The sequence below is a fragment of the Dromiciops gliroides genome, chromosome 2 (genome assembly GCF_019393635.1).
Source record: "Dromiciops gliroides isolate mDroGli1 chromosome 2, mDroGli1.pri, whole genome shotgun sequence".
Lineage (NCBI taxonomy): Eukaryota > Metazoa > Chordata > Mammalia > Microbiotheria > Microbiotheriidae > Dromiciops > Dromiciops gliroides.
This window is the reverse complement of record NC_057862.1, coordinates 16,201,120-16,216,692: the sequence shown is the minus strand read 5'-3', so window position 1 is coordinate 16,216,692 and position 15,573 is coordinate 16,201,120. Positions and strand designations below refer to the sequence as shown.

General features: G+C 35.8%; 1 protein-coding gene across 1 annotated transcript in view; it reads left to right on the top strand.

Annotated features, from left to right (window-relative positions):
• PCDH15 (protocadherin related 15) overlaps positions 1 to 15,573 on the top strand; it is a 2,141,593-nt gene that overhangs the window by 1,750,585 nt on the left and 375,435 nt on the right. The window contains exons 15-17 of the mRNA XM_043982395.1: positions 1,528 to 1,734; positions 9,759 to 9,893; positions 11,122 to 11,271. Coding sequence (XP_043838330.1) covers positions 1,528 to 1,734; positions 9,759 to 9,893; positions 11,122 to 11,271 — 492 coding nt within the window. The remainder of the gene's footprint in view (positions 1 to 1,527; positions 1,735 to 9,758; positions 9,894 to 11,121; positions 11,272 to 15,573) is intronic.

The following is a 15,573-nucleotide window of genomic DNA, read 5'->3' as shown; positions in this document are numbered from 1 at the left end:
GTCTTCCAAATTCCATGATAACTCACTATACACAGTGTTATTTCTCTGTTTTACTTTGTTCTTAGGCAATCATCTGGCCATGTCCAACTCTTTATGACCCATTTTGTGGTTTTCTTGGCAAAGAAAAAGTGGCATGGTTGGCCACTTCCTTCCTCAGCTCATCTTACAGATGAGGGACTGAGGCAAACAGTTATGTGACTTACCCAGTGTCACACAACTAGTAAGTTTCTGGGGCTGGATGTGAACTCAGGTCTTCCTGGCTGTAGAGTTGGTGCTCTGTCTACTGAACCACCTAGCTACCCCCACAAAGTGTTTTCTAATAAATACAATATATACTTGTAAATAAGTCATATGAATTCTCATCTTTTTGTCCCTGTTTAGTAGTTGTGTGGCCATGGGGAAAGCACTTAACCTTTTTGAGATTGTTTTCTCATCTGTGAAATGGTAACAGGATTTCATGTACTATCTAATTTTTTGGCTTGTGGAGAAAGCATTTTATAAGACTCATATACATGACATCTGTCATTTCCTAGATTTAATAATATTTACTAACAAACGATTCTGTTTCCTTTGTGTCTTAGTCAAATAACATTTTATCATTTCTGCCTTTAATTGACTCCCAATCCCATTGTATTATGTGTCCAAAGTTATCTCAGATGTGTTTATTATTTTTTAATGAAACATCTGTTTTCTTTGATAAAGGAAACTTTGGATAAGAACCAATGAACTTAGTAGTAGCAGTAGCAGTAGCAGCAGCAGTAGCAGTAGCAGTAGCAGCAGCAACAGTAGTAGTAGTAGTAGTAATGATACCATTTACATGGAACTTTGAAAATATTGTCTCATTTGGTCCTCACAGCCCCAAGTGATTGCCACTATTATAATTCCCATTTTACATTTGAGGAACTTGAAGTAGACAAAGGTTAAATAACTTGCCCAGGGTCATACAGCTAGTAAAGAATTTAGATATTTCTGACTTCAGGCCCCACACTCTATCCACTGCTACCAATTGGCAAATCAGTCCCTGTTCTCCAATTTAGAAACCTCAGGATTTGCCTAGGGACACTGAAAGTATAAATGATTTGCCCAGGGTCACCCAGCTTATCAGGTTTCAGAGTCAAGACTTGAACTTGGCTTTCCTAACTCCAAGGCCTGCTCTTCCTATTCAATATTCTATACGGTCTCTTCTTTTCTAGAGATTATAATATATATTTAAAGGAATTTGGCTCCAATTCTCAAGTGGAAAGGGGACTGACTTGGGAATAAGAAAGTGTAATGTCTAGTCCCAGACTGACTATTAAGTTTCTGCATGACACTGTATAAATCATTTAACTGCTCTTGGCTGCAGGTTCCTCATTTGTGAAATCAGAGGATTGAATTAGGTGATCTCAGAAGTCTTTCTTATCTCTAAATATCTATGATGCAAATTTCAAAGATATCACTCAGAAATAAAGCAAAAGCAATTCCCCATATGCCAGACTGGGATTTCCCATATAATAGTCTATCTTCTTTTTTATATATGTTTGCCAGGCAGAACAAGATAACGGTCATCCTCTCCCTGCATTTGCCAGCCTTCATATTGAAATCTTGGATGAAAACAACCAGAGCCCGTACTTCACAATGCCCAGTTATCAAGGCTATATCCTGGAGTCGGCCCCTGTTGGTGCCACCATCTCGGACAGTCTCAACTTGACTACCCCTCTCAGAATCGTTGTCTTGGACAAGGATGTAGAGGATGTGAGTTGGTTTTTTTTTTAATTTTGTGTAAATGTATAGTCAAACTAGTGGATCTGTTTTTACAGCATGAATAGTATCTCTGAATTTTATGTCAGGATATGGACCCTAGCAATCAGTATAAATTAAACAGCTATAAGAAACTCCTCATACACACACACACACACACACACACACACACACACACACACACACATATATATATACACTCACACACACACATATATACACACACATATATATATATACACTCACACATACATATATGCACACACATATATATACACACACATACATATATGCACATACACACATACATACAAACACACATATATACACTCACACATACATATATGCACATACACACATACATACAAACACACACATATATACACTCACACATACATATATGCACATACACATATATATACACATATACAAACACACACATATATATACTCACACATACATATATGCACATACACACATATATGTATATACACACATACATATATGCACATACACACATATATACACATATACAAACACACATACATATATATACTCACACATACATATATACATATACAAACACACACATATATACACTAACACATACACACATATATGTATATACACACATATATATATATATATATATATACTCACACATACATATATGCACATACACACACATATATATATACACACATTCATATATACACATATACAAACACACACATATATATACACTCACACATACATATATACACATACACACATATATACACAAACACATACATATATGCACATACACATACATACACTCACACATACATATATGCACATACACACATACATATATACACATATACAAACACACACATATATATACACACACACATACATATATTCATGGTGGTCTGCTGTAGAGGGTATTGGATGTAGAGTCAGAAAGACTTGGTTTCAAATCAGCTTCTCAGACTGGACTAGCTCTATGACCATGGCATTATACATTCAGAATTGGAAAGGTCATTAGAGCATACCTAGCCTTAACTTTTATTTCACATATGAGGACAGCATGTGGCCCACTGGCTTGCCCAGGGTTATACAGAGAGCAAGTCGAGGAGCCAGGATTCAAGTCCAGGCCCTCTAGTTCTCAGTCTAGAGTCCTCTCTGCTCTACCAAACTGTGATCCTCAGCCTTCTCTCTAAGATGTGTAGACATGCCCCAATATTCATGGGTAGGATTCTAAATTCAATCACTTATCGGCATCTGCCAATATCTGATGGTGTTCACCATCTTCTCAATGGCACTGTTTCGTCTGCTGACATAGACAGCTAGGATGATCGCTGCTTGTTTCCATTGCTCTTTATAAGGCAGACAATTGTTGGGGCTGAGTAGCACCCAGGACAGTTGTTATAAGTTGCATTCTCCTACTGTTGTTCAGTTGTTGTTTTCTCTCATGTCTGACTCTTCATGACCCCATTTGGGATTTACTTGGCAAAGACACTGGAGTGCTTAGCCATTTCCTTCTCCAGCTCATTTTACATATGAGAAAATGAAAGCAAACAGGGTTAAGGGATTTGCCCAGGGCCACACAGCCAGTAAGTATTTGAAGCCCTATTTGAAATCAACAGCAGGAGTCTGCCTAACTGGAGCCAGTGCTCTGCATACTATGGCTAGCCCTAGGTATCACCATCCTTCTCTTATGAATGAAGAAACTGAGACACAGAACAAGGCATTGGATTGCCTGTAATCCTAAGGTAGTAAGTTTCTCAAAAAGTGATGGAACTGGGGGCGGCTAAGTGGTGCAGTGGATAAATCACCAGCCCTGGATTCAGGAGTACCTGAGTTCAAATCTGGCCTCAAACACTTGACACTTACTAGCTGTGTGACCCTGGGCAAGTCACTTAACCCCCATTGCCCCGCAAAAAAAAAAAAAAAAAAAGTGATGGAACTTCCTAAGTACAAGTCCAGTATTTTATCCTTTATAGCCCGTGGATATTCATAGAAGAATAAAACTATTTATTGTCACATACTTCACAGAAAATGCTCAAAATTCTTTAAGTGTCTGTTATTCTCAACAACCTCAGGAGCACACAAGAGGCAGTGTGAGTGGGTAGAGAGTTGGTTTCAAGCCAGGAAGCTCTGAGTTCAAGGATATGGACACTAGCAATCATTATAAATTAAAGAGCTATAAGAAACTCCTCATACACACACACAGTTGATAGAATGTTTAAGGGTTTTTTTGTTTTGTTTTGTTTTGTTTTTTGATATTTGTGTTATATCTGATTTCTCACAGGTTCCACCAGGTGGCATTCCTGTAGGTAGTACTTAATGCTAAGTGTGTGGTTTTGTGGTTACGTGGCTGTGTGTTGGTGGTTTGTGGCGGGGTGGGCAGGGTTGCATGTCCACTGATGTACTTTTTTCTATTTTTCATTTTCTCTGGAAAGGTCAGAGTAATGCAACCACCACCCCAACTACTAGATATAAAGTTATTTTAAAACTACAAATATTTTAAATTACATTTTAACCTATGTGGTGCCTAATATTAATTCAAAGTTTCTGAGATGATGACTTTCTGAATGAACTAAATATTCTGATATCTTTGACCCTATAACAATGGAACATATTTTGAAAGTCTACATCTAAGTATTTATGATACATATGTGCATCTATACATTTCTGTGTTTTGTAGCTATAATAAATAAGACACATGACAGGACATAAGTTTATGCAATATGTACCCCAACACTCTAAATGTTCTGTGATGGCATCAGTTTGGGAATTTCCTCCAACACTTAAGATCTCAATCTATCACTACCTAAACATTTTCTGCAACACCTTCCCATGTGTTCTCAAACAATCTATAATTTGACTTCACACTTAAGAGACCAGGATCTAGTTTGAAATATTTTTAGGCTCTTCCAGTTCTAAATGCAGACACTTAACTGATTGGAAGTTTTTCTAGAATGTCTCATTTCTTTTCTTGTACTGCGTTCATTTGCTAAATCTGTGTAGCTGTGTTTCTCTCTGTGTGAACCAGGATGCAAATTAATCTCAGCATAAATAGCATTAAAATTAATGAGACAACATTCAAGCCCTTTGTCTCCCAGGCAGAGTGGAAATTGTGACATCTGCTTGCTCAATTTGTTAGGTTAAAGACCAAATACCAGCTAGGGTCGAGCAGTGGGGGAAAAAAAAAAAAAAAGAATTAGAGAATTTGTAAATTGCCCTAGCTGTACTTTAATTCAGTGAGTTAATTTGTAGTTGTAATAAACTCTTTTGTGGGCTTGAGGACTATCTGTAAGAGTGGGCCCAGTTTGGCATCTGACTAGGACCTGGTGATCCAAATACAGTGGCTTTCATCAATGACCTCTAATGAAAATATAGCCCAACAAAAGGATTGATAATTTTGGGGATGGAAATATAAAGAGAAAGATAACTAAGTTATTTATGAATCATTATTCTTTGTTATGATGATAACTTAGATTTGTTGTACTCCAGCTGACAGTATATATTCACTGATTTATTTTCCTTCTCAAATAGAGTAAACTCTCAGTCTCTAACTGGGACAAATAAAAATCAGTGAATGCCTTCATTGAGATTTAGGCACTTCACTTAAATTTGTCATTCACTTGTAACATATAATCGAACCTCAACTTACCCTATATTAGTCTCAGACATTTGGGCTTAGGCATTTCTCAACTATTTATGCTGAAAATGTCTTTTTAATTGAATAGGTTTATATATCCAAATATTTTTTTTGTAATTTCTGGCACCTAATAGGTGCTTTAAAATATTTGTTTAGTGTTTCTTGATTAATGTTTAGCCTAAAATATTTTAGGTGTTTCTGTGTGTGCCTTAAAATATTATTATATTCATTTACATATCAACATATGATAGAATCATGTTGAAGTGTTATATGTTTAGAAAAATTGGGACACATTCATCATTGGTGGAATTGTGAACCAATTTTGGAGAGTAATCTGGAATTATGCCAATAGTGTTATCAAACACCCTATACTCTTTGACCCAGAAATACCATTACTTGGTTTATTTCTAAAAATAATTTGGGTAAACATATTTGCTTTTAAATAAATTGCAAAATTAATACAAAGGTTTTGTGGAAGTATTACTAGTAGGTGGATGGTTCAGGAAATTCCTCATATAGGAGAAAGTAAATGATATGAGGTTTAAAGGATATATTTTGACTAATATATTATTGTTTTCCCAATTACATGGGAAAACAATTTTTACCATTCTTTTAAAAAGAATGTGAATTCAAAATTCTTTCTTTACCTGCCTCCTCTAACCTATAAAGTAATTTGATATAGGTTATGCATGTGTATTCGTGCAAAACATATTTGGATATTAGTCATATTGTGAAAGAAAACACAGACAAAAACAGACATAAATAAAGTAAAAAATATTATGCTTCAACCTGTACTCAAACACTATCAGTTCTTTCTCTGGCGATGGATAGCATTTTTCATCATGAATCCTTTGAAATTGTCTTGGATCATTGCATTGTTGAGAAAAGCTAAGTCATTCACAGTTGATCATCATATACTATTGCTGTTACTATATACAATGTTCTCCTGGTTCTGCTTACTTCATTTTGCATGAGTTCATGTAAGTTTTTTAAAGGTTTTTTTTTCTGAAATAATTCCTTATAGTTCAATAGGATCCCATTACCATCATATACCACAACTTGTTCAGCCACTGTCCAATATATAAGCATCACCTCAATTTCCAGTTCTCTGATACCACAAAAAAAGCTGCTATACATATTTTTATACAGATAGGTATTTTTACTCTTTAAATATATATATACACACACACACACACACACACACACACACACAAATATTATGATGTTATAGTGCTGGATCACAGAATATGCACAGTATATACCTATTTATGCTTTCTCCTACAGAATATAAAATCTTTAAGGGGGAAAACTAAACTTGTGCCTTTAAAAAAATCCCTAAAGTTATAATGATACTTTACATATAGTAGGTACTAAAAATGCAGATTGATTAATTCAATGATTGATTTATTCATTCATTCAATAATTATTTAGCACTTCCTGCCTTCATCCCTTATGCACAATGTTAGGTGAGATGTGCAACTTAGATAAATCATATTCTGTGACCGCATGGAATTTACAGAATAATATAAGGAAACAAACACTTTATACATGCAACCATCTACTAGACAAAATAATTGATTAAGACTATTATATAACCTTGTTTGGAGTACACTGGACAAAATTAAAAAAAAAAGAACCTTTGATAAGCTACACCATCCAAATACAAGTAGCCTCTTAAAAGAGAGCATCTTAAAGAATTAGCCATTGCTTATATGTTTGAGCCTATTGAGCTTTGGGAAATGGAAGCCGCTGAACTCCAATGAACCTTCTGCAATATAAATTATTAACATAGAATCTTGTAATCGGCAAAAAATAGCTGACATATAATTCACTTGAAAAAAACTTTTAAAAATTATTTTGAAGTACATAGATGTATAGATTTTGTCTTTAGTTTAGGCCGAATTGTTATTTTGATCTATTTGTAATTCCATAGTTTTGATCACACTGTTAAGTCGGGACTCCGTATGTATTTCATTTTCTTTACATTCTTAAATGGAAAATAACCACCCTTTAAATTAGGGTGTTAACTTAGCTTATCATGCTTCCATTTTGAAGCTGTTCTCTGCATGTTCTCAACAGCCACAAATGCACACAAACCTTATATCAAGGCTATGTGATATTTAGCAACATTCCCCTTGCAACTAACACTCTGGGGTGACATATTTGGATCCTTGGATCTCATTTAAAATTGTTTTTAAAAAACATTTGAAAATTGTGCTAATTTGTGATTGGGGATTGGTTATAAACGAACAATATTTCTACACATAGGGGCAGGAGGGTGAATGGTTAAAACAGTTCTGTATATAACCTAACTGGTTATATGAAGCTCTCCATCCTGAATAAATGACTCAATTGTCAAGGACATAATCTTGCGGGTTACCTGCTGTTTCTGAAAGAATGACTTCTGCTTACTGAAAAAGACATTAATCCCACGTATCTTCCTATCAAAAATTTTCTCACATCATCTTCCGTTCCCAGATCACATTCTACCTTCTTTTCCTATATACCAAGTACCATCCTCCTGTTCTCTTACCACATCTAAATTTATATTTTTTTCCTGCTGCCTTGCAGGTTATCAATATAATGGTTTCTTTCAATGAGTTACTTTATACAAACGTCTTATATTTTAAGGGCTATACATTTAAGATCTAGAAGATTCTGGATGATAAATTAACTTTCAGGTGTGATCTTTTTTGCCATACTCTGTCTCACAGAGTATTTACTATTTTTTTCAGTTTCTCTTTCAGGTAGTTCAGGTAAATTCATGTGTTTTCAACTTAATGAGCTGAAACTTTTTAATTAAAGTAGATCTTCTGTGATTGACTCCTCTCTGGAGAAATTTTGTGGAATTAAAGTATGGATAAACAACAAGCACAATCCTTAGGGATATAACTTCATGAACAAATGAATCTCATCAAACTGCCAGCTACTAGAGGCAGTGTGGGAGAGTGGAAAGATGCTTGATTCGATGAAGAAGGACACGATTACGGTCCTAGTTTTGCTATCTGTTCCATAACTCTCTCTAGGACAGTATACCATTGAATTTCCTCTCCAGCCCTTTAAACATAGAAACTATTGGAAGTTGTGTAAGGGCTTATAACTCTTCCTGACAATGGTAAGATTCTCCCCATTTCCCATCCCTTTTATTACTTAGCAGCTTTAGGAAGACCATATATGGGTATTAATAGAAAGGTTTTTGGAGAAGTCAAATATAATTTATCTATGTGTAAGAAAAAAAACAACAGACTCTCAGGGAATAGAACATTTGAATGAAGTAAAGATGTTGTTTGAAGAATTGAGACCTAGTGATGGTGGTAAGAGTATGGGATGAATACAGTTGGTTTTGTCTATGATAGAAGAATTGAGGTTGGGAGACTCCATTGATTGGTCAGAGATGAAGGATGATCATTAAAGTAGAAAAACAACAACAACAATTTCCCTTGTCACTGTCCTCTTGGACAATATTGTTACCAGAAACTCCATGTTTCACTTTGCAAAGTGGCACAGGGAAGGTATAAAAATTTAGGACCATGGACAGTGAAGAATCTTCTCAGGGACTTGAAAGAGTTATGAGAGAAGGGAAAAGAGATGTGTGTAGGTGTTTGGAGTAGGGTGAGGAGGTCAGTCGCAAACCATGTTAGTGGATGAGGAAGTCCCGAATAAGGTCACAGTTGGTGTAAGAAATTTGTAATAAATGTGTAAGTTAGACTTATGGAGCAGACAGATAGTAAAAACTTAGAGATCACATGTCAAATCTTTCAAATAAAAAAATACAGTAAATGTTATATCATAGTCATTTCTAGAGATATATACATCAGCCCAACTAGTCAATGAGCCCTCTCTTTATAACAACAACACAAACAGTAAAGCAAAAACAATAAACTTTGGAACATTACACACCTGAAGTTCTGCACCCCTTCTACCAAAAGAAGGGAGGTGCTAAACTCATCTCATTTCATCTCAGGGGTCAAGACCTTTTCAATCTGAAGCCCACAGAAGAACAATACCTCACACATAGTCTCTCTGTGTCTGAGTCCTCTGACTTCAAACTCCAGGAATGTTTGTGCATAAATTAGAGATTACCTGGTGGTTTGGTGAATTGTAGGGATGGATGCTTTTTCTTTAGGATAATTGCATTTTCTGTACATAGCTTTCTTGCCTTCCATATTTTTATGCAATCATCAATCACGCAAATGAGTGTCTTCCATATTGTTCTATCCCCTCAAAAGGATCCGACTTTGATGTCATTTCACTTTACTCACGAGTTACTGAGGTGAAAAATCAGCTTATTGTTTAGCGTAATAAACAAGCTTGCTTTTAAGTAGTGGACAATTGGCTCATCCAACTCTTAATGAATATTTTTTTAAAGACAAAAGACCCCGAGGTCCATCTTTTTCTGAATGATTACACCTCAGTCTTCACTGTGACTCCATCTGGTATAACACGCTACCTCACCTTGCTTCAGCCCGTGGACAGGGAAGAACAGCAGTACTACACCTTCTCGGTAAGACTCCTGGTATCTCTGTACAAAGAATTCTGATATCACTGAATGAGGTATTTTCTAAAGTGAAAAGGTCTATGCATTGTGGGTAGAAGTAAGGGGATTAATTTTTATGTAGTAGCTCAAAAATATATCAATAAGAAATACTTTATGCAGCTTTCTTCTCTTTATGACTATAAAGCCATGGGGCTACATTTCTGATTGCAGATATCTGGAGTTTATATATATTAAATTTTTCTTAGTAATACCACTAATTCAGGGAGGTAGAGTGTTGTATTTATTAGGAGCTTAGCCTCAGAGTCGGGAAAACTTAGGTACAGGTGCTGTTTTGGGCAAATGTCTGTGCGACCATGAGCAAGTAATTTAACTTTGCTACTCTGATCAATTCTTTGTGATTCTACTGTGGAGGGTTAGTAGATACCAGTGCAGTGAATTCCTATACCTAGCCCCAAATTATGATATTATAGGTATGGCCCTCCATGCTTAAGAATGAAAGGAGTGAGGAAGAGAGAGGGTGTGGAAGGCAAAACAGAGGGGTAAGGAGAAAAGAGATACATTTAGATAATTTATTGCAATTTTCAAAGTACTTTGCCTACTTCATTTTGTTTGATCCTCACAATGACCCAATATTTTTTCTGACCATCATAGACTGTTGTTCTCCAATCACTCCACATACAACCTTTTTTTTTTTGATTGAGGAAAATAATTCTAAAATGAGTCAGAAAATTATTCATATATTAGATTTTTTTAAATTGATAATATTTATACATTATTTTCTCCATACATGACTCAGATATGTTTATCTGCCCAGTTCCAAATCTCCTGTACATTGAGAATTAATGTTCATTCTAACTGCATCTGGTCCTGGGGATGATGTGATGGGGTCGACTTGCCTCTAGAGCTTTCCTAGAATCCCAGAACCCATTGTTTTCATTATACAATAGTATTTGTGCGTGTATTTATGGAGAAAATTTATGTGTGTATTTATGGAGTGTATTTCCTCGTCTGTCAAAAGGATGGGGTTGGACTCAGTGACCACTAGGTTCCCCCCCCCAATCCTAAATATATGATACTATGAAGGTAGTTTATATGTGTGTATTTATGGAGAAAATAATTCCCTTTTTAATAGCAATGCATTTTTGTCATCGGAATCATTAGAAAAAATGTCTCTATTTTAAGAATGTGCTCTATTCAATATCAATTAAAATTAAGATTTTTTTTTCCATTAAAGATAACTGCATTCGATGGTGTCCAAGAAAGCAGCCCTGTTACAGTCAACATCAAGGTGATCGATGCAAATGATAACACTCCAACCTTCCCTGCGATCTCCTACAATGTCTATGTTTACACAGACATGAGCCCTGGGGACAGTGTCATCCAGGTAACATCACATGGCAAGTCATTCTTCCATTGTAAGAGATATTGATGTGGAGCTTTTGAAGTTCAGATAGAAATCTGTGCACATGTTATCACTCAAACCTCACAACAACCCTGTAATGAAACAACAAGAGGTATTATTATTATACTTATTTCATAGATGGAGAAACTGAGGTTCAGAGGAATTAAGTGACTGGGCTATGATTACAGAGGTATTAAGTGGCAGAGATGGAATTTGAAACTAGGACTTCCTTTATTACAGTCCAGTACTCTACGCACTTTACCTTACTTTTTATAGTTCCACAGTTACCATGATACTTTCAGTTTCCTCATCTGTAAAATGAGGATTTGAGACAATAGGAACTCCGTTACCATCCAGCTTTTAAAGTCTTTATTTGACTGACAAATGCACACTTCACTATGTATTTTTCTGCAAACATTTTCAATATCCAAAACCAGAGAAATAAAAAAAAAAAAATGTCCAGGCACAATTTGGTATCAGAATTCTCTCCACTAGGGCACATTGCCTTCCTTTTGATCTTTCCCCCCATTCATTTATATTCCCAATATCAAAAAGTAAAATCTGTGTCCTTTGCTATAATTTAATCTGACCTCTTTTCATGTTGAAATGGAGGAGCAAGGGACTAGAATGAAGGATTAGAATCGTTTGTCCTTTCTCTGCCTTCTAAACTCTGTGTGAAAAATAGACTCTTAAATGTTCCCTCAATACCAGCCATAATGACATAAAGTCTCACAGCGTCAGACTATAGTCAGAGTAGAGACATAGATTAAATGGGAAACTAATGGTAATAAATGGTAAAGAAGGTCTAGATACCTATGTTCACATGTAAAAAGTATCCTCCACCCAGTAAAAACAAATAAATAAATAAGCAAATGAATGAACGGATGGGAGTACTGATGAATGGACAGAGACAGACAGACAGACAGATGAACAAACAAGTAAATAAAACAAAGAAGGAATAAAAAAGGGGGCAGCTAGGTGGCACAGTGGATAAATCACTGGCCCTGGATTCAGGAGGATCTGAGTACAAATTCAGACTCAAACACTTGACACTTACTAGCTATGTGACCCTGGGCAAGTCACTTAACCCTCATTACTCTACAAAACAAAACAAAACAAAACAAAACAAAAAGAAGAAGAAGGAATAAAAAGGTAAAGGTGCCTGGTGGTCTAAAGCCACATTTGTATCTACAAAATACCTGATACCAAATCGTGCCTTTCATGAACTGAGTGACCTGGGGTGAGTGACTTCAGTTCTTTGGACTTCAGTTTCATTAGCTATGAAATAAAATGATGGGACTAAGTATCCTCTCAAATCCCTTCCAGATGTCTCTCTTCTTTCCTGATTTCTGATTATTGCCGCCCCCCCCCATCATGCAATTGTAGTGGAGTTGAATTTATAAACTACCTTCATAGTATCATATATTTAGGATTGGGGGGGGGAACCTAGTGGTCACTGAGTCCAACCCCATCCTTTTGACAGACGAGGAAACTGAGACCAAAAGAGGGAATATAACTTGCTTAAGGTATTATGGGTACTGAGACTATTTCCAAGTCTTTGGGGAGTAGTTAGGATATATATAAAATAGAATAAATGATAAATTCTATCATGTTTTCTGCTGCTAACTGATAGGTCCTTCTTTGAACTCTTTCTGCTCTTGGCTTTTATCTTTCCCTCCTTCTGACTCCCTGGATGTTCCTTCTCTGTTCTCAGTTGGCTCTTCTTCATATCCCAGCTCCTCTCTCTAGGCATTCCCCAGGACTCTCTTCTCAGACTCCTTTCTTCCTTTTCTCTGCTTCACCCTGTGGTCATCTCACGCTCTCCTTTGGCTTCAAATACCACAAGTATTATGGCAAAACAATCAGAGGACAGTAAGATCTTAGCTTTTTAACTATTAAGAAGCACAAATATCATCTAGTCTAACAACTATATTTTATATGCAACACACGGTTATAGAATTAACTTCCTCTGAGAAAGATAGTATCTCATTTACTCTGAATCCTTGTGGTGCAGTGGATAGAAGACAAGATCCATAGTCAAGACCTGAGTTCAAATATGGTCTCAGACATTAGTTGTGTGACTCTGAGCAAATGATTACACCACTGTTTGCCTCAGTTTTCTCACATATAAAACAAGGAGGATAATAATAGTACCTTCTTCCTATTATCCTTTTAAGGGTCAAATCAGATAATAAAGTGCTTAACATAGTGTTTGCCATATAGTAGGTGCTACAAAAATGTTCACTATTCTCATTAGTTAGAGAAATCCTTAACATTTAGAAAGAGATTGAGCTCTCCAGCCAATTCTCCATTTATATTTATCTCTAGTCAACCTTTGGCATCTGTGGCCAAAGTAAATTCCATTTGCTCTCAACAAAACAGCAAATGGTACTGTTTGTGGATGAGTAGGCATTGTGAGAGGAAAATGGAAAAGGGACTGAGCTTTCAGTGGAACCTTCCTCAAGTCAGGTTTTATAACCCTAGCTAGCTACAGAGCCTGATGATTCTCCTTGATATCTCCTCCTTCCACAACTGAGCCCTACGTTTTCTTTGCCCTGGATTGCCTCACCTGCAACAATCATTTCACTCCATCCTTTATGAGGTCACTTGATAATTTATAGATGATCTCTGAGGAATTCTCAAGTTTCCTTGGCCTCTCTAAACATGACTATTTTGCAACAGGGCTAAAGTTTGAAGGGCTTTTCCACTCTTAATATAAGACCCAAGAGATTGATTGGGCGTTTTTATCACTACTCAAAAGGTACAGAGTTGAGAAAATCAACCATCCTGTATTTAGATATAGAATAGGAAACAGTCCTAGAGAAGTTAACTGATTAGTTCAACATCAGTTGGTTCTCAGCAATAAGTGACAGAGCCAGGATTTGAATATGAGTGCTGTGACTCCAAGTTCAGAGCTTGTTTGATTTTATCACACTGCTGGATTTGGAAGAAGACCTGACTTTTGTGTGTGGTCCTCTGGGCAATTTCCTTCACCTCTCCAGACCCAACTTGTGAATGGAGAGTTTTCAGTGGAAAGAACTTTGAGTTTCCTTCTGTCCCTGAAGGTCAATAGTCCTGATTGCCACATAGATTGATAGATAGTTCGATTGATTCTATCAACCTCCAGACCCACAATTATCTGTTGGCCCTCTCCTCCTGGATATCCCAACATCATAACCTCTCATTTCTCTTGTCCAAATCTAAGTGTATCACCACTGAGGCATGATGGCATAGAGAAGAAATTGCTGACTTTGGAACTAGGTTTAATTCTGATCTCTGAAACTTACCAAAGATGTGACCAAAGCTTGTTGCTTCCCTGAGGGAACTGGACTAAATAATTTGCGTGTACCTTTTAGCTTGATGATAATCTGATTATATATGCTCTGACAAAATAGTTTCATAGTTAATATTAAATAGGCTTTTCTATTTTATGATGAAAAATGTTGAATCATAAAGTTGTCAACAATCTAAATCATATAGACTGCTGAGATTAAAAAATGCATTGACCTTTTGTTTCTGTTATGATTGGTCAAGGAAATCAAACTTTTCTTTTTGATAACAGAGTATGATTTTTGAGAGGGATGTTGTAGCTGACTTCCCTCATGAACAATGTTTTATTTTACCCTGCTATTTAATTAATCCTAGCTCTCATTTTTATATATAATTTCAGCTTGGGAATAAAAATGAGTTTATAGGTAAACAAGCCATCAGGGGGCTAGAAAAGATAACTCTTAGAACAATGGAGATTCTGTGGTGTAGTCTACAACTCAACCTATATTTGCTCAGTAATTCAAAGGCTTTGGGGTATTTGGAATGGATTATTCCCTCATGGATTTTGTTTACAACATACATCCTCCTTTGCCTATACAAATTTTGATGTAAAGTATGTTTCCCCTAGAAATGTAAATTTTAAACATAATCACATGTATACGTTCAGCATCGGTATCTCTGTTCTTATTATTTAAAAGAAAAATCTTTGCTAGCAATATTATATTTCCAGTTTATGAAATATCCATGATTTCTAGAAGTTGCTATAATGGAGTCTGGATATAATTTTAAGGTAATATAATATCAATTAATAATATTAACAACAGAATAAATACTCTCATATTGTTGGTAATAATGGGAATAATATATTGTGAATAACAATTCATAATCATTTTATTTATTAATAATAGTATTTACATAGCACTTAAAGATTGTTGGACACTGCCTTAATTTCCAATTTTTGCAACCACAAAAAGGCTGCTATAAATGTTTTTGTATGTTAGTTCTTTTTCCTTT